At 48.1% G+C, this 23698-nt stretch overlaps 1 protein-coding gene across 2 annotated transcripts; it reads left to right on the top strand.

Moving 5' to 3' along the window:
- Positions 1-201: 201 nt before the first annotated feature.
- On the top strand, positions 202-22487 carry PNLDC1 (PARN like, ribonuclease domain containing 1). Of its 2 annotated transcripts, XM_032253146.1 has the most exons (19): positions 205-1168; positions 1574-1631; positions 1904-1977; positions 4095-4134; positions 4817-4940; positions 5449-5537; positions 6855-6955; positions 9821-9897; positions 10092-10235; positions 11046-11115; positions 12728-12813; positions 14500-14555; positions 17562-17626; positions 18055-18108; positions 18597-18639; positions 20354-20453; positions 20749-20924; positions 21052-21150; positions 22238-22487. In XM_032253146.1, exons 1-19 carry the CDS (start codon positions 1093-1095, stop codon positions 22299-22301), a joined length of 1596 nt encoding a protein of 531 aa, XP_032109037.1. In that variant the 5' UTR covers positions 205-1092; the 3' UTR covers positions 22302-22487. The 2 variants fall into 2 exon arrangements, with proteins under 2 accessions (XP_032109038.1, XP_032109037.1); XM_032253147.1 differs by lacking the exon at positions 20749-20924 and having other exon boundaries at positions 202-1168.
- Positions 22488-23698: the final 1211 nt, after the last annotated feature.

The following is a 23698-nucleotide window of genomic DNA, read 5'->3' as shown; positions in this document are numbered from 1 at the left end:
ATGCCTCACACCTGTAATCCCAGCACTTTGGGAGGCAGAGGCAGCAGCCAGCCTGGCCAACATGGTGAAAGCCTGTCTACTAAAAACGAGTTGGATGTGGTGGTGCATGCCTGTAATCCCAGCTGCTCCAGAGGCTGAGGCAGGAGAATCACTTGAACTCAGGAAGTGGAGGTTGCTGTGATCCAAGATGTCACCACTGCACTCCAGCCTGGGTGACAGAGCGAGACTCTGTCTCAAAAGAGTTAAAAAACAAACAAACAAAAAAATGTAATGTTTTCTCCCCTAACCTTAAAGATTGATTAGAGCACCTCACTTTGAGAACCATAGTTAGAAAACAATGTTCAAATAGAAGCCTAGGATTCAAGGGAGGACACTGTAAGGAAGACCATGGACTAGTGGCACTGGAAACAGTAACAAAAGTAAACACTGGGCTCACCTGTAAGTGATGCTGTAGGTAGGGATTTGGGCAAGGAGTGAGTGCACAAGATAATCCGCAGGGACCAAGGATTCCTTCCATGTAATGGGCAGTTCTTGAGGCTTTGCAAAGTTTGATTGCTGGTGTGAAGACAGTAGTAAGATGGACAGCAGAATGAGGAAAAAGATGTCCAGGGCCGTGGGAGAGGGCATAAGGACAGACCGATATTGGCAGTGATGGAGAAGTTGGGAAGAAGTGAATTAGAAGACCGTGAGCCAAAGCGAAGTATCTATTTGTTGCAGTTCCGGCAGGGTTGTTTCTGTTCCGCTTTCCTGCTTTCACTCTTTTCCTGGGGACTCTGTCTTTTCCTCCTGCCACACCTCTTAAACATTGGTCTATGTAAATGACATTCTCACATTAAGGGCTGCAAAGAAATTGCTAAGGAGCCAGGTAAACAGTTTTTGATTGCAAGCAACCTTCACCTTTGTGACAAATTGTACAATCAAAAAACTCGCAGGCAGGTGTGGGCAACGCCAGCCCCACACGGAGGAACCGGGCACGTGGGGCGTGGACAGCTGCCTATTTTCTACGCGTGCGCCCTTTAAGACCAGGCGGTGCAGTGGAAGCGCGTGAGCAGCACGTGACAGCGCTGGGTGTCTCAGTGCGGCTGCGCGGCCATGGACGTGGGTGCCAAGGAGTTCGAGGAGAGCCTCCCTCTGCTGCAAGAGCTTGTCCAGGAGTCGGACTTCGTGGGTGAGGCACCTGGGATTCCCGGCTGTGCGGGACAGCGCCCCTTGCCCCGGGCGAGTTTGGGGAGTGGGTGGTGGACCAGGCCCCAGGGCCCCAGAAAGGGCCTCGGGAAGGACAGGGGGCTTACTTCTCCGACCCCAGGGACGGTGGGACGTTGAGCAGCAAGTACACTCCGCGCCCCTCGTGCCTTGTTGGTCAGAGCCCGGTGCGCCCAGGTGCAACCCCGGGGTGGGGGCAGGGGAGAGGGCGGTGTCCGCTGGCTGCTCCTTGCTTCTGTTCCTCCTTACCTGGCTTCTTGAGCACGGAGGTGAGCCCGGGTGTGTGCGTTGGCTGCCTGCAGATTTACAGTGTGAAGAGTGCTAGCGATGGTCTGCACCCAAGGACTGGTATTTTTTTGCCTTCCGGCAGGTCTGGACATAGAATTCACGGGCCTTCGTTCTAACCTGTCTGGGCCCCAGCAGATCAGGTAAAACTAAAGCTGTGTCCCTTCTGTATGAGATCTGGCCCAACCAGCATCGTTTGGTCAGCGTCCTGTTGGCATTTGGGGGGCAGGACGTTTTGTGTGGCTTGCTCCCACGTGTTGGGGGACCTGGCTTTTGGCCACAACATGCTGGTGGTGTTCCCTAGTTGTAAAAAGGAAAAAATGCTCCCTGGTTGAGAGTGGTGATCAGCCGCGGAGGCCATAGTGCGGGGCTGGTATGTCACTGCCCGTGGAATGAGATGCCTGTTTGTTCACAGTCTTTTTGATTTGCCGTCGGAGTGGTATCTAAAGACCCGCCAGAGTGTTCAGCAATTTACAATCTGTCAGATTGGTGAGTTTGGTATCTAGATGTTTGAGTTTTTCAAGAAGGCATTTTGATTGTCTTTGTGTTTTCTACTGTAAAAACAGCTCTGAGATTTTTCAAGGATATTGAGTATAGTTTTGTATGCTTGTTTTGGGCTATTTTATACATATGGAATCAACACTTTGGAGCAAAGAAAATTTAGCAGCATTGTTTCCATGCTTAAATAAGGCAGTGTTAAGGAACAATCAGTTACTCTCTCAAATAAAAATGTGTGTGTGTGATTTTTATTTTTTGAGACAGGGTCTTGCTCTGTTGCCAAGACTGAGGTGCAGTAGCGTGGACTCAGCTCACTGCAGCCTAGACCTCCAGGGCTCAAGTGATCCTAGCACGTTGACCTCCTGAGTAAACAAGTATTACAGGCTCGACACCACACCTAGCTAATTTTTAAATTTTTTTGTTTAGATGGGTTTTCATCATGTTGCCCAGGCTGGTCTTGACTTCCTGGGCTGAAGCAATCCTGCCTCTGCCTCTCAAAGTGGTGGAATTACAAGCAGGAGCTACCACACCTGGCCTGTGATTTTTTTTTTTTTTTTTTAAAAGATACACAAATTTGTTTAATGTTGTCTCAGCTTCAGAAACTTTTTTTTTTCCCCTTGATGGCGTTTGGAGATCTTTATCAGCTCATACAGATCTGTTTGTTGATTTTATTTTTTGAGATGGAGTCTCGCTCTGTTGCCCAGGCTTGAGGGCAGTGGTGCAATCTTGGCTCACTGCAACCTCCTCCTCCCGGGTTCAGGCGATTTTCCTGTCTTAGCCTCCTGTGCAGTTGGGATTACAGGCGTCCACCATCAGGCCTAGCTAAGTTTTGTATTTTTAGTAGTGGCAGGGTTTTACCGTGTTAGGCAGGCTGGTCAAAACAGATCTGTTCATTTTAACAGTTGCATAATGCAGTTTCTTTTACAGCTAATCAATCCTGCTTTTGTAATGTGAAATTAGCTGTAGATAATACATGAGCAAATGAGCATGGCTCCATTCCAGTAAAATGTTATGTTTACAGAAACAAGCCCTGGACCAGATTTTACTTTTCTGGGTTTGTCAGCGCCTCCCCAACCCCCCAGATGGGATTTTGCTGTGTTGCCCATGCTGGGCCCAAACTTTTGGGCTCTGGAGATCCTCCAGTCTCAGCCTCTCAAGTAGAGGCTGAGATCCGGCTGCCATGTCCAACCCCTCCTTTTACTACAAAACATGCTGAACATTTGTGTTTTCCTCTCTAGCCTGATCCTTTGCTACTTTTCTGTTATGATTGTTTTTTTGTTTATTTTTAATTATAAGACCTCTTTGAGAAGTATGGGAAACAGTTGTAGTTATGTTTCCATTGTTGTACCCAAATTTGAAGTCCCTTGTGGTGGTTTTTTTTTTTTTTTTTTTTTCATGTTTTTGCTTGTTGTGTTGGGGTGGTTTTTTGAGAGGGAGTCCTTCTCTGTCTCCCAGGCTGGAGTGCAGTGGTGTGATCTTGGCTCACTGCAGCAACACCCATGCCTCCCAGGCTCAAGTGATTCTCCTGCCTCCACCTCCTGAGTATATGGGACTACAGGCACACCCCACCACACCTAGCTAATTCTTGTATTTTTAGTAGAGATAGGGTTTCACCATGTTGATCAGGCTGGTCTCGAACTCCTGACCTGAAGTGATCCATCTGCCTAGGTCTCCCACAGTGCTGGGATTACAGGCGTGAGCCATTGCACCCAGACTGAAGTCTCTTTTAGAAAAATCTCTGTGTATGATTTTCTTTGAGAGGGGAGGAATAGACATTTTAAATGAGTTAAATATATAAATCTTAATGGTTTTTGATATTTTCTCTGGTTAGTTTTAAAACTGTGAGAATGTCCCTTTAATATTTACTTCTATAATTGAAGAAGAGGCCACAAATTACATTTTAGCAAATTCAGTGTGAATTACAGTTTTTGACATTTCTCATGCTTCCAGTCTGTTCTTTTTTGTTGGTCATTAAAGATGTTATCCTACCCTGTTGGACAGCTCACGTAGTATCTGGGCACAGAGTACTGTTTGAATTGTTTTGTCTGTGTAGTGAAATTGAGGTTGCTTTTCTTTGGCATTCATTCCCTCTATGGTCATTCTTCCAGGATTGTCTATGTTCTCCGCTATTGAAGGAGAAGCAAACAAGTATGTATCAAGAGCTTCTGCAAAGGATGTTGCTTGTCCACCCATGTACCACAGTTGCCTCCCTCAGATTCTGTTTCAGGTGCCCCAACCACTTTGGCCCTGGGTGTTCATATTCTTTGCTTGTCTTTTCCTCTGCTCGCTCTGCCCTCTTCGGATTCCGGCTTGGCTTTGACGTCTCTCTGGAAACAGTATCTTTCCCATGGGGCCTTTTCCACCAGTTTCGCTCTGTACCTTAGGTGTTCCTTCCGCTATTTCTATCATCTCCTGTGTGCACCTATATTGATAAAAACACCTGACACAGCATGGTATGATGAAAGTGATGTTTAAACTACCTGATGCAATAGGCAGAAAGGATGTCCCAGCTCTCAGGATGCCTCCCTACCCACCATGAGCAGCTGAGGGTGCCAGCCTGCATGCCGACCCGGCATCCCTGGGGGGCCTGTGGAGGGCTGTCTCTGTGGTAGACCCTGACCCTGAGGGCAGGATCTCTGCCTTTTTCCTTTAGCTCACTCCCCCACCCCCCACCAGTGCCAATCATAGCTCCTAAAACACAGCAGACACTCGGGCACACTCAGATTCTTCTTACCTAAAAGAAAGAGCCCCCCCCCCCCGAAGCCTGCCCTGGGAGCCAGAGTTTTTTAAGTGGTTGTGGCTTTTTCTCTGTATGTGTCTTTTATTATAGGTACGTAGCTCATTCGTGTAACTTCTTTCTCTTCCCTACGACATTTGGGATTTTGGACTCAGAATTCTCTTTCCAGGCTTCCAGTGTTCAGTTTTTGAATCAGTATGGCTTCAACTATAACAAGGTATGGCATCGGAAGAGGGGAACAGGAATTCCCTTTGTTTGCTTGTTTATTTGTTTTTGAGATGGGGTCTTGCTCTGTCACCCAGGCTGGAGTGCATGATTTCGGTTCACTGCAACCTTCACCTCCTGGATTCCAGTGATTCTTCTGCTTCAGCCTCCCGAGTAGCTGGGATTACAGGCACCCACCACCATGCCCAGCTAATTCTTTTTGTGTTTTTAGTAGAGATGGGGCTTCGCCATGTTGGTCAGACTGGTCTTGAACTCCTGACCTCAAGCAATCCACCTGCCTCGGCCTCCCAAAGTACTGGGGTTACAGGCGTGAGCCACCCGCCTGGCCTGGGAATGTTTTAAAAGTGATCTAGACTAACTGGCCTATACAGCCTGTTTTTTCCTTTCCTCTTTCTACCTGTCCCCATGGGATCAGGCACAGAAGCTACCTCTTTACTCAGCACAGAGGGTACCGCTGTCTTGTCTCCTTATTATGTTTCTTGTTCTGTTTCTGTCTGAAGTTTCTCAAAAACGGAATCCCATATATGAATGAAGAACAGGAGAAGAAAATTAGACATGATATCCTGAGTGGGAACTGGAGAGTTCGCAGGTATGGCCTGTTTCTCCAGGTGCCTTCTGGTTTCCTTGTTGCTGTTGTCTGCATTTCCTGTGAGCGGGCATGCTGTTTTCAGGAGTGTGGTGACCTCCATCCATGCATGGTGGGGATGGCCTCAGCCGCCTCTGCCTGAGCTGAGAATGGCTTTCACCTGTCTCCATCGTGTTCCACTCCCTCATGAACCTCTCACTGCATCAAGTGTGAGTTTCAGTGTTTAAAAAGAAAAAGAAACTGACTCCTAATTTGAAACTCAAACAAGAACTCCATGCCAGTGCTAGAGGGGAAGAAACGGCTCTGTTGGACTTGCTGTGAGATGTTATGTTGATCTTCTATCTGATCTTCTGAGGGATTTTTCAAGCATATCTCACGGGCAACCTTGACTGGCAGTCATCCTGGGCATTGACATCAGATGTGCGCCTTGGTTAGGCTGTGTCTGCCCCGCTGTGACTAACCCTGCTCCCCATGGGTGGGGCCTCTGCCTTTTTACTTGGTTCTCTGTGCCAGCCTGAGTCTCCAAAACCTCATATTCCTGTAGAGCTGGGGTCAGGAGTGACCACAGTGAGAGCAACAGCACTGTAGGGAGACAGGCAGGGGGCCCTGGGGCTGTCACCCTCACCTGGAGCTTCGTGCTGTCAGCTCAGTTTTGGGTTTGAACAAGTCATGGAAGCTCTTTGCCTTTATCAGAAAGGAGAAGATTACATGAACATCTGAAATACGATGAGTGATGATCTCTTCCAGATAATTCCGTTATGTTGGAGGAATTTTCATCTCTTTGTATTTTTCTTGCTGGTTTTCATATAAAAATGTAGAGTTTTGTAAGGGAAAAACAAGTTGAATTTTTAACCTTCTTTTATTTTCAAGAGTTGGAGAAAGGCCTTTCCTTATCTCACAGTGTTATTATGTTCTTCTGTTTCTGACGCAAGAGACAATGTATTTACCAAAGTCCTTGTCTTTTCCTTATTTTTCCACATAGGACTTTATCACCCCCGAAAGCTGAATAAAGAAGACGGTCCTGATAGCAATGCTTGGCATTGGCTAGTTACCAATGGCTTTCCTCCATACATCCTAGTGAAGCAGGAGGGGGTGGAATATATCCCTGGAACCTGTGAAAGACTGCGGGCTATTCTTCCTACTGTTTGGCTTCCTATTGCATAAGAGCCTCAGAGAAGAAAGGGTTTTCTTTTGGTTCATTTTCTTTATACATTGCAGTATGAAAACCAGAGGGCTGAGAAACTACTCTCGTGTTAACTTATTCTTGCCGTTCTGGTGTGTTTTTCTCTGACATTTTCACTTTCGTGCGCCCATTTTCAGCTCTCTGGATAAAGACCAAATCAAGGTGGTGATTGATGAAGTGACACGATGGCTGGACCTGGCCAAGGAAGGCGACTGGATGACTCTTCCTGGGATTGCTGGTAGGCAGGGGCTGTTCCTCCCAACGCAGGAGCATTGGGACAGGTCACTGTTACCTGCTGGTAGTTGGAGAAACATACCCTCTCTTGGGATCCTGGTCCCAAATGCATCATGACTGAGTCTGATGCCAGCATTTGCTCGGGGGATTTGTAGTCTTTGTGGTTAGATAAAGCTTTGACCTGCATTCAAACGTTGAAGGCTTTTCAACATACTTTGAGTTTCAAGGCTGAGAAAGTCAAGTTCCATTCATGAGCCATCCCTTTTATCTCAGTCCTGGGTGCCCTTTGTTCTTATTTTGACTTTTGTTAATCTGAGTTTTTCCCCCACTTTGTGATGTGAAGTCACAGTGAATGCGGTCGTAGCTTAGCAGCAATCGGAGGCTGGGTGTGGACCCTAGAGTCTCTGGGACTCTTTCCAATGGGTCTGTGAGGTCAAAACAATTTTCCGCATATCCCTCTGTGGTCACTTGCTGTTGTTATTGTGCCGTTTGCATTGGTGCCCAAGCAATGTCAGACAGACGTGCTCACACCTCAGCACAAATTGAGGCAGAAGCATCAGACCATGTTCTTCGTTACCACTTAGTCTCAGTTAAAAACAGAAAAGCTAATCCTACTAGCAGCCTCCTTGGTGAAAAAGTAATATTCTTAGTTGTATTAAATCTCAATTTTTTTGATTACTTATTTTTTAAAATATTATATGTCAATATATAAGTATGCATAAAACATTGCTTGGTTGTGTGCAAAATATAGCACTTGTGTCAAGGAAAAGTGAATATGCAGTTTTTTTGAGTTGAGAGATGAATTAGCTGCTTTTCTTTTGTTTGTTTTCATGAAATGTTATTTTTATATATGTTTTTAGCTGGAGTTTCACTTTTGTTTCTCAGGCTGGAGTGCGATGGCATGATCTCGGTTCACTGCAACTACTGCCTCCTGGGTTCAGGTGATTCTCCTGCCTCAGCCTCCTAAGTAGCTGGGATTACAGTCACCCGCCACCACGCCCAGCTAATTTTTGCATTTTAGTAGAGATGGGATTTCACCATGTTAGTCAGGTTGGTCTCGAACTCCTGACCTCAGGTGATCCTCCCGCCTAGGTCTCCCAAAGTGCTGGAATTACAGTCATAAGCCACTGTACCCAACCACACAAAATGTCATTTTTATTGGAAAGAACTGATTGGTTACTTAGACTTGAAGGTTTCACAACCATTTTCTCAATTAAAAAAAGCCTGTTGGCTAGGTACGGTAACTCACGTTTGTAATCCCAGCATTTTGGGAGGCCAAGGCAGGCGATCACTTGAGGTCAGGAGTTCGAGACCAGCCTGGCCAACATGGTGAGAATCCCATCTTCACTAAAAATGCAAAAATTAGCCAGGCGTAGTGGCAGGCGCCTGTAATCCCAGCTACTCTGGAGGCTGAGGCAGGAGAATCATTTGAATCTGGGAGGCGGAGGTGGCAGTGAGCCAAGATGGCGCCACTGCGCTCTAGCCTGAGTGACACACCAAGACACTGTTTCAAAAAAAAAAAAAAAACTTGTCATTTCAAGGAATATAACTTGCAGTATTTCCTACTAATAAAATTATAGCTTTCAATCAAAAGCTGGAATTTTGAAGAACTTGCATGTGCCACCATAAGCTTGGCAGCTTCCCAGTACTGTGACCTTCCTGATGAGATCAGTGATCCTATTTTCCATTGTCTTCTGTTGATACTGTGTAAGAAAATGTGTGAACATTTGGGAGACCTGCATAACCCTGCCAACCAGTGTTTTCCAAATTACTAGCACATGTTGTTACTTCTGTGCACTGTCTTATCTCACAGATAAGGGATCTATTCAAGGTATGAGATAGGCCAGTGGACTGTAATGTAGCGTAGGAGAAAACTCATTAATGATGGTTTCAGATTCCACATTGCAACTAATCTTTAAGAAACTACCACTTGTTGAATTTGGTGCAATTCTAAAGAATATTCAGAGTCATTGGATAAGGCTGGTAATTCTGTTCCCTTTTCCACTTACATATCTGTTTGAGGCTGGATTTTTTTTTTTTTTTTTTTTTTTTTAGATGGAGTCTTTATTGCCCAGGCTGGATCTTGGCTCGCTGTAACCTCCGCCTCCCAGGTTCAAGGGATTCTCCTGCCTTGGCCTCCCAAGTAGCTGGGATTACACTCCCCATCGCCCGCCCCGCAACCCCCCACCCCCTGCCCCGCACCCCCCCACCCCCCCAGCCCACCATGCCTGGCTAATTTCTGTATTTTTGGTGGAGTCAGGGTTTCACCATGTTGCTAAGGTTGGTCTTGAACTTCTGATCTCGGGCCCTCCTCAGCCTCCCAAAGTGCTGGGATTACAGGTGTGAGCTGCTACGCCCAGCCTTGAGGCTGAATTTTCTTATGTTTCAAGGATCACAACAGATTGAATGCAGATGTTGATAGAACCTTCCAGCCAAATGTTAGAGATTTGTAGAAATGTAAAACAGTGTCACTCCTCTTGCTCAAATTTTTGTTTTGGAAAATAGTTACTTTTTATAAGTGTTACTTTTGTTCATATATAATGAGTTTTTGTTTAAAAAACATTTTTAGAATGTTAAGAGTTTTAATTTCTAACATGGTTAATATCAGTAGCTGTAACTCACATCAACACAAACTGTATGGGATTCCCAACTCAAGAGTGGCCCTAAGATCAGAAACTCTTAGAATGCTGCGCTAGATCCCATCATGACAGGCCAGGCCCTGCCACATGGCTCATGGGCTTGGACACCCTTCAATCTGCCATTGTACCTGACCTCTCCATCTCTCAGCTTCTGCTCCTCCTGGCTTCTCTTAAGGGGAACATGCCACATGGTTCCAGTTACTGTGTGCCCCTGTGTTTCCCTGCTGCAGGCTTCCAGGCCTTTGAGGTCCAGCTGGTGCTGCGGCAGGCCCTCCACAACATCTGGACGGTGCTGAAAGATGACGGGGTGAGTTCTCCCCTGAGAACGGGCATCAGTGGCTGTATCGTTTCTCTCTCATTTGGCCAAATCTGGCCTCTGAAAAGCTTTTCTCTCGAACTCTTGTAGTTTTTCCCCTTTCCTTTTGTTTTAGATATAGAACCATTTCTTTAGGCTTCATCTCCAGTGACCCAGGATTCAGGGAATTTGTCCTTGCTCTTCAGGTGGTAGTGAAGAAAGTGAGTAAACAACATCGTTGGTATCTTCAGAGCACCTCTTGTGACCGAGAGAGCTGTTGGAAGGAAAATATTCTTCTCTCTGCAAAGGGTTTTTCTGTCTTTTTCCATATGCTGGTGAAAGCCCAGAAGGTAGGAAAAATTGTCTCTCCTCTTGGCCTAAAGGCAGTCTTCTGTATTTCTGATCATAGATACTAAAGGCTCCTTCAATAATAAAATCAGATTCCTTAAGATAAGTGATTCCTTCTCATTAATTTTTCGTGTTCTACTTTCAAATAAAGCCTCACTTTGTCACCCAGGCAAGAGTGCAGTGGCATGAATATGGCTCACTGCAGCCTTGACGTCCCACTCAGCTTCCTGAGTAGCTGGGACTACAGATGCATGCCACCATACCTAAATTTTTTTTTTTGTAGAGACAGGATCTCACAGTGTTGCCCAGGGTGGTCTCGAACTCCTGGGATCAAGTGATCTGCCTGCCTTGGCCTTCCAAAATGGTGGGATTACAGGCATGAGCCACTGCGCCTGGCCCTCTCATTTGTAACTAATTTCCTGGAGGTAACCTTGCTTTCACCAAATCATGATAGATTAATTTGGGGCAAGATTATCCAAAAGAAACAGTATGACTTCTTTGCCCCTTTTGTAACACAGGAATTTCAATTCTAATTGACCTAAAACTACTTGGGGAAACTATAGGAGCTTACTTCATGGTATAGATTTCCAGTACCGACCCTGTCTTATGTGCCTCCTACTTGCGAATTATTTTCTTTTTGTTGGCATTTAAGCTGTTGAACTACCTTTCATGGAGGCAAAGGGGGGTAAGGATGGAATCGTCAAGTGATCAGAATTGCAGTGGGTCCTAAAGCTACATCTTTAGCAAGAAACTGTTATAGTGTCTGTATGACATTTTTTATTTTCTCTCACCTATTGATTTATTCCAAGTAGCCCTTAGTGGGACATAACATGATGATGGACCTGCTGTACCTACATGAGAAGTTCTTCAGACCCCTGCCAGGTAGGGGCACACCTGTCGTTCCCCTTCCTTCATCCTAGTTTTCCATCTACAGAGGGATTCGTCCAGAATCATATCCCTAACATGCACATTTCTCCCAGCATCTGCAGGTTTCTGGAGAGTTCAGGCAGAGGCCCTTACTCTGATCTGTTACTGTCTCCCCAGAGTGGAAAACCACGAGACTTTGTCAAGGGGGCAATAAGTTAAATTTGAATTGATACCCCCTCCCCATTACTGAAGTTGTTCAGAGTTATTGTATAAAACTTGGCAAAATCGGAAATGTCTTAAGTCAGAAGTCACCTTTGATCAGCTGTAATCCTAAGTTTTTAACATATTTGATTATACTATATATTTGATTTTCATTTGGCTTTTTTTCACTTACCCAAAGCATTATTTTGTGTTACTAAAAAGCAATAAATACCGCTTTAATATCGTGTGATACTGTCTAATGGCTGTCCCCTGCTTTTTCTTGGTTGATTCCATTACTAGACATGCAGCAGTGCAGCCTAGTGGGTAAAGGTCGGGACTCGAGCCTCGGTGGTTTCACCCATCTCACACCATGTGTGTAGTCTCCAGCAAGCTGACATTACCTTAATTGTCAGATTGGGGTAATAGTGCCACTATCTGAGTTGTTTTGAGATGAAATGAATTAATGTGCAAAGAACACTAGTCTAGGTTAAAAGGGGTAGGAAAGTTTTAGGAGAGATTTCCCCAAGAAACGATAAAACACCTGAGTTTGAGCATATTGAGACAGTTGAAGGAGAATCAGGGGTGAAATTAATAATATGCGTTCACCAAAAAACTAAGTACGATAAAATAATCACTGGGAGAACAAAAGCTGCGCAAGAAAGGAAAAGTCATCATAGCCACCACAGACCCTTCTGTGAATGACGTGCATGTGGCAATAGGGCTGGGCATGTGTGTGGGGGTGGAATGACGGGTCGTCATCCTCTCAGCTGGCAGGAGGGCAGGAGTGCGGTGTCTAACGCTGCAGCCTGCGTGTGCTGGAGAGATGGGAATAAATACCGAAAGGAAAAGAATTGCAAATGGTTGCCTTTGGGGAATAGGAAATGGAATAGTAGCAGGAAGAGGGTCACAGGGTTTGGTTTTTGTTTTTAGTATGCGTGTTTTGCAGTAAACCTCTTTAAACTATATGCAGGTATAACTTTGATAACTACCAACTGAGTTCTTTCTTATGTAAACTTCTTTTATCAGGACACTTTACTAATTACAATTTTTAATTGATTTTTTTTCTTGGATTTTTCTCTGAGCAGTTATTTACAAATGACTTTATGTCTGCCTTTTCAATAATACGCTATTTTTAAAAGTCTTATCCCATTGGCTAGAACTTCACAAACTACATTAACTAAAGTTGGCAATAGAACACATCCAAAATTTAACAAAACCATTTGGCCCTTACCGTTAAAAGTGGTGATGGCAGGTTGATCAGAGTTTAGAACTCCTTAGTGGCTAGGGTGAAGGATGCTTTCAGTTCCTGTTTTGTTTCAGTTTGCGTTATTCATCAGTGCCAGTGGCAAGCTAGGTTCAAGAATGTTCCTTCCCGTTTTTACCAGCAAACAAATTCACTCTTGACTCCCTGGGTTTTTCCCCTCAGAAAGCTACGATCAATTTAAGCAGAATATCCACAGCCTGTTTCCTGTTCTCATTGATACCAAGAATGTAACAAAGGATATCTGGAAGGTAATGAAGAGAATTGCTTTGGGTTAAGGACTGCTTTGTCTGCACCAGTAATGCTTAGCTTTCTCTTGTGTTGTTTAAAGTTGTTCTTTGAATGCTTTTCTCTCTTAAAACCAGTGCATTTCCTTTTGTGTGTTGGTACCTGTGAGTCATCATATTAGCTTATATATGACTTTTATTCCCTTTGAAGTTCCCACATTTTGACTTACTTGTATAGAGTTTTTGTGCTTATTGATTGACTGATTTGAGACGGAGTCTCAGTCTGTCGCCCAGGCTGGAGTGCAGTGGTGCTATCTCAGCTCACTGTAACCTCCGCCTCCCAGGTTCAAGCGATTCTTCTGCCTCAGCCTCCCAAATAGCTGGGACTACAGGCACACACCACTATGCCTGGCTAATTTTTGCATTTTTAGTAGAGACGAAGTTTCGCCAGGCTGGTCTGGAACTCCTGACCTTGTGATCCACCCGCCTTGGCCTCCCAAAGTGCTGGGATTATAGGCGTGAGCCACCATTGCTGGCCTTTGTGCTTATTTAGGTCAGACAACAGAACAATTTATTTTAGAACTTGATGCATGCCTTGAGAATATTTGCAACATGTGTACAGAGCACCAGGGTGGAGAGGGTTCCCTCCTGAAAAATCTTGAGAAAAAAACCTCTTCTTGAGCCCTACAGTCATGGGTTCTCAGCCCTGACAGCATGTTAGAATCACGTGGGAAGTTGAAAATGCTGATAGCCAGGCCACACTGGCAGCTTCTTGTCTGATCTAGAGTGGGGCCAGGTGGCATTTCTAAAGCTCCCCAGGTGATTCTGTTGTGGAGTCAAGGCCATGCACTATACGTAGAGAAGAGAGACCTATCTGGTTTAAATGCTGCTTAGAAATGAGAATAGCCAGGCACAGTGACCCACACGTGTAATTCCAGCGTTTTGGGAGGCTAAAGTGGGTGAATGGTTTGAGCCCAGGAGTTTGAGACCAGCCTGAACAATGTGGGTGAGACTCCAGCTCTACAAAAATTAGCTCGGTATGTTGGTGCGCACCTGTAGTCCCAGCTACTTGGCAGGCTGAGGTGGGAGGATCGCTTAAGCCCACGAGGCGGAGGTTGCAATAAGCCAAGATCGCACCACCGCACTCCATCCTGGGCAACAGAGCAAGACCCTGTCTCAAGTAAAAAAACAAAAAATTGAAGAACAGAGAAAGAGGCATCAGATCAATGTTGTGAAGCCTTAGGGTGATTCCTTAGAGTGAATCATCCCGGAAGGAAGCCACACAGATGGGAGTAGGGTGTGGTCTGTCTCTGCCTATAGGCTGTTATCGTTTGTACTTCGGGTATTTCCAGCTACTATGAACTCTTAGGGTCTAGTAACTAGGCATTGCCCCAAGGCTTTTTAGACCTTAGAATGCCTGTATTCTACATGTATGTCCTTGCCTGTGTTGATAGATAATCTCCTAAATACATCTTCTAAGGGAGATGGTGTGTAGAGATTTTTTCTAGTCTGGGTTTTTGGGAGCCCTTGTAGGAAACCCATGGATACTGGGTACCCTGACATCCTAACTAAGGAATAAGGATAAGAGAAAGAGGAGGTTGTAGGAGTTAGCACTTTCCAGGCTGTTTTAATGACTATTTGATACTGCTTAAAACTGAGAATAAACAAAAGCACAAACGCTTTTCTCTGATTGGTTTTCCATAATTGTAGGAGATGAATTTCCCAAGGGTGTCGAGTCTTTCCGAAGTCTATGAAGTCCTGAACAGGTGAGGGTGGCAATTCCTGGAGCTGCCGCTGGAGCAGGGTCTGCGGCCGCCACGGCCTCCCTGTACCCTGCAGGGCCTTGGGTTCCCTAGGCACGGCCACCACTCACAGTGATGCCTGAGGCGGACTCCATCTCCTCCAGCTGCTCCTGCTTCATGGTCCCCTTCCTCTTGCCTCTGTTTCCAAAGAGAAGCCAGAGACAGGAAATCTCTCAACCCCTGCCCTGCAAACAGTTGTACGGTTGCTGACTGTCCTCCCCTATTTCATTGTCTCGCCCCTGTCACCAGCAAATGGAGCACCTTCCCTGTGCGAGGCCAGGCAGCAGGAGCTGTCCCCTACTCATCACCTTTACCCCTGCTCAGTAGCTCCCCACCCCTGCCTGCCCCTTCCCAGGTGTCTCCACCTCTTTCTGTCTCCCTCTCATTTCCTTCCACATCAACATGTGTTCTCCAAACTTAGGAAAGCCTCTGTAACTCTCCCCTCTCTTCCTCCCCTCTGCCTATGGCAGTCAGGGCCTTGTCTCCTTCACTTCTGCTCTCCAGAGGGCACGCGGCGCCTCTGGTCTGGCCCCATTCAGCAGGACGAGGCACAAGCGGTGTTTGGAACCGGGTGGCACCTGTTCTGAAAGTGTGTGTGGGTTGTTTTTTTTTTTTTTTTAAATGAAGTCTCGCTCTTGTCCCCCAAGCTGGAGTGCAATGGCACAATCTTGGCTCACTGCAACCTCTACCTCCCGGGTTGAAGTGATTCTTCTGCCTCAGCCTCCCAAGTAGCTGGGATTACAGGCACACGTGGCTGATTTCTGTATTTTTAGTAGTACAGATGGGGTTTCACCATGTTGGCCAGGATGGTCTTGAACTCCTGACCTCAGGTGATCCACTCACCTCAGCCTCCCAAAGTGCTGGGATTACAGGCGTGAGCCACCACACCCTGTCCCGTGTGTGTGAATTATTTAAACCCATTCCTTGTGGTTCATTCTGTCTACCATTCTCCTAAGTTTTCTCTCAGGGGCCCTCAGCCCTCTTCCGGCTCATTCCCAGGCTTCCGTGTGGCCTCACCCAACCCCTGGGCTTCAACTTCCAGCACCTGTGTGCAGCTGCAGTCCAGACCTCAGCATCTAGGACACTGCGTTTACCAGCTGTCTTCTTGATGTTCCCACACTGCATGACCTGCGGGCACCTCCAACTTGATATTCCTCTCTGTCCCTCAAGCACACTTCAGTGCCTGGAAACTCTGAAGTCTTGATGGTACCAGGTGTATACTGGGGGCTGTGTGTGCATAAGAGGGTGAAGGGAAGAGAGAATTCTGTTGTAAATGCACAGGCTCTGATTCTAGGCTTACTGGGTTTCAATCCCAGCTTTGCAACTCGCTGTGAGTAACTTTGAAAGAATTACTTAATCTCTCTGTGCCTCAATTTAGCCATCTGTGAGATGAGAAAATAATGTAACTCTCAAGGTGGTTGTGAGGATTGAGTGAGTTCGTAGCTGTGGAAGGACTCAGAACAGCCCCTTGCATGTAGTCCAGGTCTGTTGAATCTTAGCTGCCATTGTTGACGGCTTTCCTGATCCTAACGGACAGCTCATGGCACACCCACGTTGATGATGCCTGTTTACAGGGGGAGGTTAGGGGTCAGGGAGGTTTAAGCACATGAGCTTCCAAAACATCTTATTGAAAACCAGTGATGCGAAGGTGTCCTTGTCATACGCCATCTCCATTCACCTAGGTCCCGGAGCCAAGACATGGAAGGGGTCACACAGCTGAGTTGCTCACATCTATCGAGTCGAGTTTTATGGACTTGACCCTGTAAATCTCTAACCTCTCCTTTCTCTGCATTCTCAGGATCACTGTCTTTTCATTCCAACCGTGGAACTGTGGAAGCAGTCCCTGAGTGGCATCACAGCCCTGTGGTCTGCCCTCTTCATCCCACACCCTCCCTGATTGATGATATAGAATGTAAATTTGAATGGGCTGCTTTTTCTGATCAGTCTTTCCGTGGCTTCTGAAGCCCCTGCCTGTCATAGGGGCTCCTTCCCACCCTCTGGCTCTCCCTTCACACAGGACCTCAGCTCCACTTCTCACCTCACAGCTCCTGGTGTCAGACCTCCTTTTTTTTTTGAGATGGAGTCTCTCGCTGTGATGCCCAGGCTGGAGTACAATGACACAATCTCGGCTCACTGCAACCTCCACCTCCCAGGTTCAAGCGATTCTCCTGCCCTAGCCACCTGAATAGCTGGGACTACAGGTGCATGCCACCACGCCTGGCTAATTTTTATGCTTTTTCTAGAGACAGGGTTTCACCATATTGGCCAGGCTGGTCTCGAACTCCTGAACTCAAATGATCTGTCCACCTCAACCTCCCAAAGTGCTGGGATTACAGGCATGAACCACCATTCCTGGCCTTTCCTGCTGTCTTTGCCTGCTTGAAATGCCTGCCATCTCCCCATTCCTTGAACCCCATTGGTTCCTGTGGTTTGGGACTCTCCAAGAGTCCTGCCTGCTTCCAGAAGCCTGCAGGGTCCTGGTGTGACTGTCTTGCCCCAGGCCTTGCGTTTATATGACGCAGGCGTAATTGTCTCTGTATTTGTCACTAGACAGGCCACTAGAGAGTGAGCTCTGGAGGACAGAGACTGTCTTGTCTAGCTTGGTGCCTGGGCTCAAAGCATTTGATAAATGCCTGGAGTAACCCCACAGGGGCCTCCTGCTCCATTGTTCTTTCCCCTTTCTGGTTGCTCAGTTAGCGAGACCTTACCTGTCCATGCCTAGATTTGCACCTTAAAGATACGTCCTCAGTACATTTAAACAACTTTATATTGGGCTGGGTGCAGTCACGTCTGTAATCTCAGCACTTTGGGAGGCCACGGTGGGTAGATCACCCGAGGTTGGAAGTTTGAGACCAACCAGCCTGACCAACATGGTGAAACACTGTCTCTAAAAAATATATATATGTTAAGGGACTGAGGGGAAAACAAGAAGGGATTACCTTCAGCAAGTTGTTTATTTTTTTCTAATAGTGACTTGAATCCAACCAAGAATTCTGGACCAGAGATTGTTCATGCAATCAGCTGTGAGAAATACGGTATGTTCCCATGAGCCAACACTTTTTGCATGGTCAGCAGAGCGCTGAGGTACTCAGTTGATCTTGTTCTTGACCCTGGTCCCCGCCCCTGGACAGCAGGGGGTGGGGGAGGTTTGTGTGGGGCTTTCCTTCGCTCTACTTATTCCATGTAATTCCTGCCCCAAACAAGCAAGCCCAGAATGCATCCGAGGGCCTTGGGAGATGTCAGTTTCCTCCTTAATGTGGTCCTTGGTCTATGCGGCAGCCCTGAGCTTGGGGCTTTTTCCGTCGTGGGGAGAACCAAGGTGAAGTTGGTGTATGGGCCCGCAGAAGGGTCTGCCGGACCGTGGGGAGGGTGGTTGAGCTGTAGCTGCTGTGGATGGTGAGTTAGGAGGGGGCGTGTTTCTAATGACTGCTCAATTCTCTCCTAATGGTGGAAAATGCCTCAGTTGAGACAAAGTGCCCCCATGAAGCTGCATATGATGCCTTCCTTTGTGGGTCAGGTAAGGATTGCTGTTCCTTTAAAAGGAAACTCACTTTTTTTTTTTTTTTTTTTTTTTTTTTTTTTTTTTTGGTAGGATTTCATCTGTTTCACAGGCTAGAGTGCAGTGGTGAGGATCTTGGCTCACTGCAGCCTCTGTCTCCTGGGTTCAAGTGATCCTCCCACCTCAGCCTCCTGAGTAGCTAGGACTACAGGTGCAGCTACCACACCTGGCTAATTTTTGTATTTTTTGTAGAGATGGGGTTTTATCATGCTGCCCAGGCTGGTCTCAAACTGCTGGGTTCAAGCAGTCCGCCTGCCTCAGCCTCCAAAGTGCTGGGATTACAGTCACGAGCCACCACACCCAGCTGGAAACTCACTTTTTGTTGGCATTATGCCCCTTCCGTTCCTGGGTTCTCCATTTATTTCAGATTGGCTTGCACATAATGAGAAGAAGCATGAGCACGCATATTTTGATAAGGTCTGTTACATTTCTTTTTTCCTTCCTAGTTCTTTTGAAAGTGGCACATTTACTACTACAGAAAGTGCACAGGTAAGTGTTCTTCCTTTTCATACCGTGGTTCAATCAGTGGTCAGGATTTATTGAGCCCTTGCTGGAAGCCAAGACCTCTCCAGTCCTAGGGTTCTACCAGAGAAGGGCGAATGTGGGGTGTCACTGTCATAGAAATCTTGTCCCTGACTGGGCAGCAGCCCACACAGCAGTGGAAGACAAATGGCCCTGTGCCACGGGAGCAGTCCCTACCACCCCTGCGCCTGCCTGCCTGCCTGGGTCCCAGCCCCCATCCCCACTGTTGTCAGGAGGCCAAGGCAGTGGGGCTAGGCGTAAGTCCTGACACCTGTCTCAGCCTTCCCAGCCTGGCGTGTGTGCTTGTTCTGCTTCTCACTTGTGTTCTTACAGCCATGTAAGCAATGATGAGGGAAGAGGAGAAAGTGTTCAGCTCAATGAATGACACATTCGTCATTGGTGGGCACACAGGCTGGGGAGACATGAATGGAACCCCACATTGGAATCAGTGCATTTCCCCAAGGTGACAATGTCCTTGATACCTGCAGCCCTGGGCAGCAGAAACACATTTTCCGTGTGCACTCTACAGCACCATCCTTGGCATGCACGTTTGTGAAGTATGCCTTAGCCAGGTCAAGGAGCCAATCGGAATTCTCGTGTGCTTTGGGACTGATGTAGAAATACCTTTTCAGACTATAATCTATTAACTACGGTACTGCCTATATTTGTCCATTTTAGCAGTGGATGTTATAAATACAAACATTCTATGACACATACATGTATGGAACGCTTATTTCTTAAATAAGAATTGTGCCAACCTGGTTCCTTTCTTGTGGTTTGACTGTTTGAGGCCCTCCCTGGTGAGTACGTGTGTGCTGGACAGTGAAGGAGCTAGCAGTAGTGGAGCACCTCGTTGCCCTGGGTCACGCGTCTTTCATTTCTTTTAATCCTCGTGGCCTAAAAGCTCTCCCTGCCTGTCTGCCTGGCCCATGGTTTTGCTGGGGCCTGTGCTCAGGTGTGTGCGCTCCCTGGACAGAGGGTGCGCTGGCGGTGGGTGGAGGCTGTGGGGTGAGGGATGCCTTTTGGAATCAAGGGTGATGTCATGCCAAGGAGGGGACAGCATGGGGCTTTCTCTGAATAGTGGCCTCGCACTGATTCTCTGAGCCTATTGCTGTTTGTCAGCAGAAGGACCCTCACCAAACCGTCACCAGCAGATGGTGACATCTGGAAGCTCTGCTTCTATGGAGGCCACTGAGAATGCTTTAAGATTGGCCAGCTGGGCCGGGCGGGGTGGCTTACGCCTGTCATCCAAGCACTTTGGGAGGCCGAGGCGGGTGGATCATGAGGTCAGGAGTTCGAGATCAGCCTGGCCAACATGGTGAAACTCTACTAAAAATACAAAAATTAGCTTGGCATGGTGGTGCATGCCCGTAATCCCGGCTACTCAGGAGGCTGAGGCAGGAGAATCGTTTGAACCTGGGAGGCACAGGTTGCAGTGAGCTGATATCATGCCACTGTACTCCAGCCTGGGCAACAGAATGAGACTCCTCCCTCTCAGAAAAGAAGATTGGTCAGCTGGGGAAGCATCTAACCGGAGCCCCAAGGCTTCTGAGGGCGGAAGGGAGGTAGAGCCGCCCCAGGCATTGTCCTTCCGCTGTTCTGTCACTGGATCCTTGGCTGTGGCTGAGGAAGTGGATGAACTTCATGTGCCCGGCAGCTTCGGGATTTTCTGTCCTTGCAGGATTGACCCCGTTCCCGAGTCGACCTTTCCTCAGTACCTCGATGTGCTGGCTCCTTACGTGAACCAAGTGAACCTCATCCGAGCGGGGGTCCCGAAGATTGTGAGTGGATCTCATTTGGCCCCGTTGCCCCGTTCAGAGTTCAGAGGCTTTGCTGGGAAGCGGCCAGTGCGCTCTGGGACTTGTGAGAGGGATTTTAGTGGTCGCTGAGATAAAAGCTGGCTTTTTCTTTGCTCTGGTGTTTCTCCACCAAAGCCAACGTGGACTCATCCCCCACTCCCTTCTCTTCCCCTCCCTGCCCCAAGCAGAACCTTTCCTAGTTCTTTTGAGATCATCGGACTGGGTAAGAAGTCAGGAAACACCGTGGAAAATCTCTTGTGTTCTGCATGTTTTTTAGAATTTTTCTGGTCCAGATTATCCCAGTATCCGACCTCCCATCCTCATCCTCAGCGTCAAAAGGTGGCCTGGGGTCAGCGAGCAGCAAGTCTACCAGAAGTTTCAGAATCTCTGCAAGTTTGATGTCAGGCGACTCACACGAAGCCAGTTCCTACTCCTGACCAATAAGTTTAAGGAGTAGGTGCCTCTCAGTCCGCGTCCCCTGCCCCTCCCGAGTTCATCCCTGTGTCTGTCTCCACTGCCTGATCACAGCAGGCGGCGCCATCGTGCTACTTGGCTGACCGCAGCCAACTTGCTTTGGCAGCGCACGGAACATCCTGAAGGAGTACCGGAGCCACCCAACCCTGCGCGTCTCCCTGTACCGCTACTGGAGGCACTCCCCAGACGTCAACTGCCTGCTCCAGTAAGTACCGGGGAGGCCGCCTGCCGGTCCCGGGGTCCCGGGGTCCCGGCATCCCAGCATGGTCTGACTCGAGCACAGCTTGCTCGCTGGTGTGTGTTGCCGGGGGGTGTTGACGAGTGTGGTGACCTGAACGTCATTCAGTGACACTCATCGCCTATCTCTTGAGCACCTGCTGTGTGGGCCCCGTCGTCGTTCTAGGTGTCGTCAGTGAAGCAGAAAATCCCAGCTCTCATGGAGCTCATGGGCCGGCGGGGAGAAGCATGATAAACAAGTGGACCCTGTAATGTGTTGGGTGACAAGTGTTTATTAAAAATGAGAGAAGGGTCAAGGGTGGGTGGTAGGCTGCGGTTGGAAGAAGCTGATGGGGGTCCTCATTAGAGACTTGGAGTGAGCCAGGTAGTGACCTGGGAGCAGTGTTCAGGCAGAGAGGACAGCAGGGCAGAGCCCTTCTGTCAGGAGGCGCCAGGAGAGTCACGCTACTGTGGGCAGAACAGCAAGGAGGGGACACCAGAAAAGGAACTGGTGCGCACCCTTCCCCCCCTGCCCTTGGGAGCCACCCAGTGAGGACCGTGGGCTTCTCAGGAGAGAGGGGATCACGGAGGTTTCAGTGAGAAAGATCCATGACCCAACTCAGGCTGTCTTCCATGTTGGGGTAGACTGCAGAGGTGACACCGGGAGAGCAGTCAGGAAGGAGATGCTTCAGCTGGTCACAACTGGGTGCAGCCAGGGGCAGCAGGGTGGGGTCAGTGACAGATGAGAGAAGGGTCAAGTGCGAATCCAGGATTTGGGCCTGAACAGCTGGAAAGGTTGCTGTCGGTTGAGCTCTGTGAGGTTCTGGCTTGCTGGTTAGGGGCCATGTCAGTTGGAAAATAGCATTGCTGAAGAAGCACACTGAGCTCCGAGGCAAACCTTTTGCCTTCTGTCAGCCTGCCCTCGAGAGGTAGAAGCTCAGTGTCGGCACCGGGGGAGTGACGGACAGAAATGACATCCGAGGGTGCAGGACTGGGAAGGAGGCGGGGCGAGCCTGTGTTGGTGCCTCTGGGCCTGCTGGGCGCCCCGGCCACTGATGCGTGTCATTGTCTTGCAGAGTCTGTGGCATCATGACGGCCTGGGCCCTTCTCGCCTTCATCCTCGGAAGATCTGGTCCCTGAGCACAGCGAGGCCTCCTGCGGCCACGCTCGGTCGCCAAGCTCTCTGGGAGGTGGGCTGGGTGTGTTCGTATAAATCAGGTTCTGTTTGCAGATGGATCTGTTTGGTCTTTTCTGGAAATTCTGTTACGTCCTGAATGTGAAATTCCGTCAACACTATCAATGATAAATCAATCCTTGGGTATCGTACCTGTGTGTGTGGCCAGAACTTTCCTTTCTATAAATGCAGGTGGAGAAGTCAGTGCCTCGGGATTTAAGCTAATGTCTCACGAGCAGGTCATTGTGTTACTTCCTGGTCACCAGATGAAGAAAAGGTGACGTTATTTCTGGGACAAAAACTAATGGCTTATGATTGGCTGTTGTGACTTAGTTCTGAGAAATGGCCTGCCTAAGTTTAGTAAAGGAAGGACGTGAAGCTGGGAAGAGGTAAAGTCATGTGCACTGGGGACATTCTCGATAAATGTTACAAACGGATACGTTCACATGCATTTTAGAAGCAATGACCCACAGCCCCAGTGTGCGCCTTCGCTGTGGGCATGCTTGGGCGCTGTGTCTGCTCCGCAGCAGCCTGCCCTCCACTCGGCTTTCTCGGCAGTCTTTCTCTGCGGGTGCTGGACTTGGCCGGGCTCCTCACTCAACCTGGAGCTTCACTTGAGGGCTCTGCAAAGCTGAGTTCAATTCAGCCTGGGAGACATTTTTCCTCTCAAAAAACAAGCATTAGGGGTGGCAGCTGTCCACAGGAGGGTTTGGGAACTGCTTTTCCAGAGGTCACACCCTTTCCTGAGGGGCGAGGGGTCCTACACGATCCTCTGCAGCCCGTGGTCCGACCAGCCAGGCCACACTCAGGCACAGCAGGCACTTCCTCATCTGCTCAGACCGCAGTGGCAGGGCAGTGGCAGGGCGGTGGTGGTGGAGGTTTTTCATTGAATGCACAGCAGGTGCTTCCTCATCTGCTCAGACTGCAGTGGCAGGGCAGTGGCAGGGCAGTGGTGGTGGAGGTTTTTCGTTGAATGTAACTTGTTTCCAGACAGTCTCTCTGTTGCCCAGGTTGCAGTGCAGTGGCGCGATCATGGCTTACTGCGGCCTCTACCTCCTGGCTCAAGCAGTCCTCCCACCTCAGCCTCCCGAGTCTGGAACCACAGGTACATGCCACTGCAGATGGCTAATCTAAAAACAATTTTTTTTTTAGTAGTGGTGGGGTCTCCCTATGTTGCCCAGGCTGATCTTGAACTCCTGGCTTCAAGCCATCCTCCTGCCTCAGACTCCCAAAGCGCTGGTATTACAGGCGTGAGCCACCACACCGGGCTGATTGAGCGTAACTGCTGAGAATTCCGCTTTTCTTTCATGGGCTTTGGGCTTGACTGTGGTTGGGTAAGCCCTGCATTAAGGACTCTTGCAAA

The sequence above is a fragment of the Sapajus apella genome, unplaced genomic scaffold, assembly GCF_009761245.1.
Source record: "Sapajus apella isolate SASKATOON/1434 unplaced genomic scaffold, GSC_monkey_1.0 scaffold82, whole genome shotgun sequence".
NCBI classification, from domain to species: Eukaryota; Metazoa; Chordata; class Mammalia; order Primates; family Cebidae; genus Sapajus; species Sapajus apella.
Note: the sequence above shows the minus strand (reverse complement) of the source record. Positions and strands in the feature narration are given on the sequence as shown.

What these genes read in the sequence shown, in the direction of transcription:
- PNLDC1 (XM_032253146.1), top strand. Translation starts at nt 1,093, where the DNA reads ATGGACGTGGGTGCCAAGGAGTTCGAGGAGAGCCTCCCTCTGCTGCAA. An exon ending in ATGGCTTCAACTATAACAAG is followed by an intron (nt 4,941 to 5,448) that starts GTATGGCATCGG and finishes TTCTGTCTGAAG; the next exon opens with TTTCTCAAAAACGGAATCCC. An exon ending in GAGCGGGGGTCCCGAAGATT is followed by an intron (nt 20,454 to 20,748) that starts GTGAGTGGATCT and finishes CATGTTTTTTAG; the next exon opens with AATTTTTCTGGTCCAGATTA.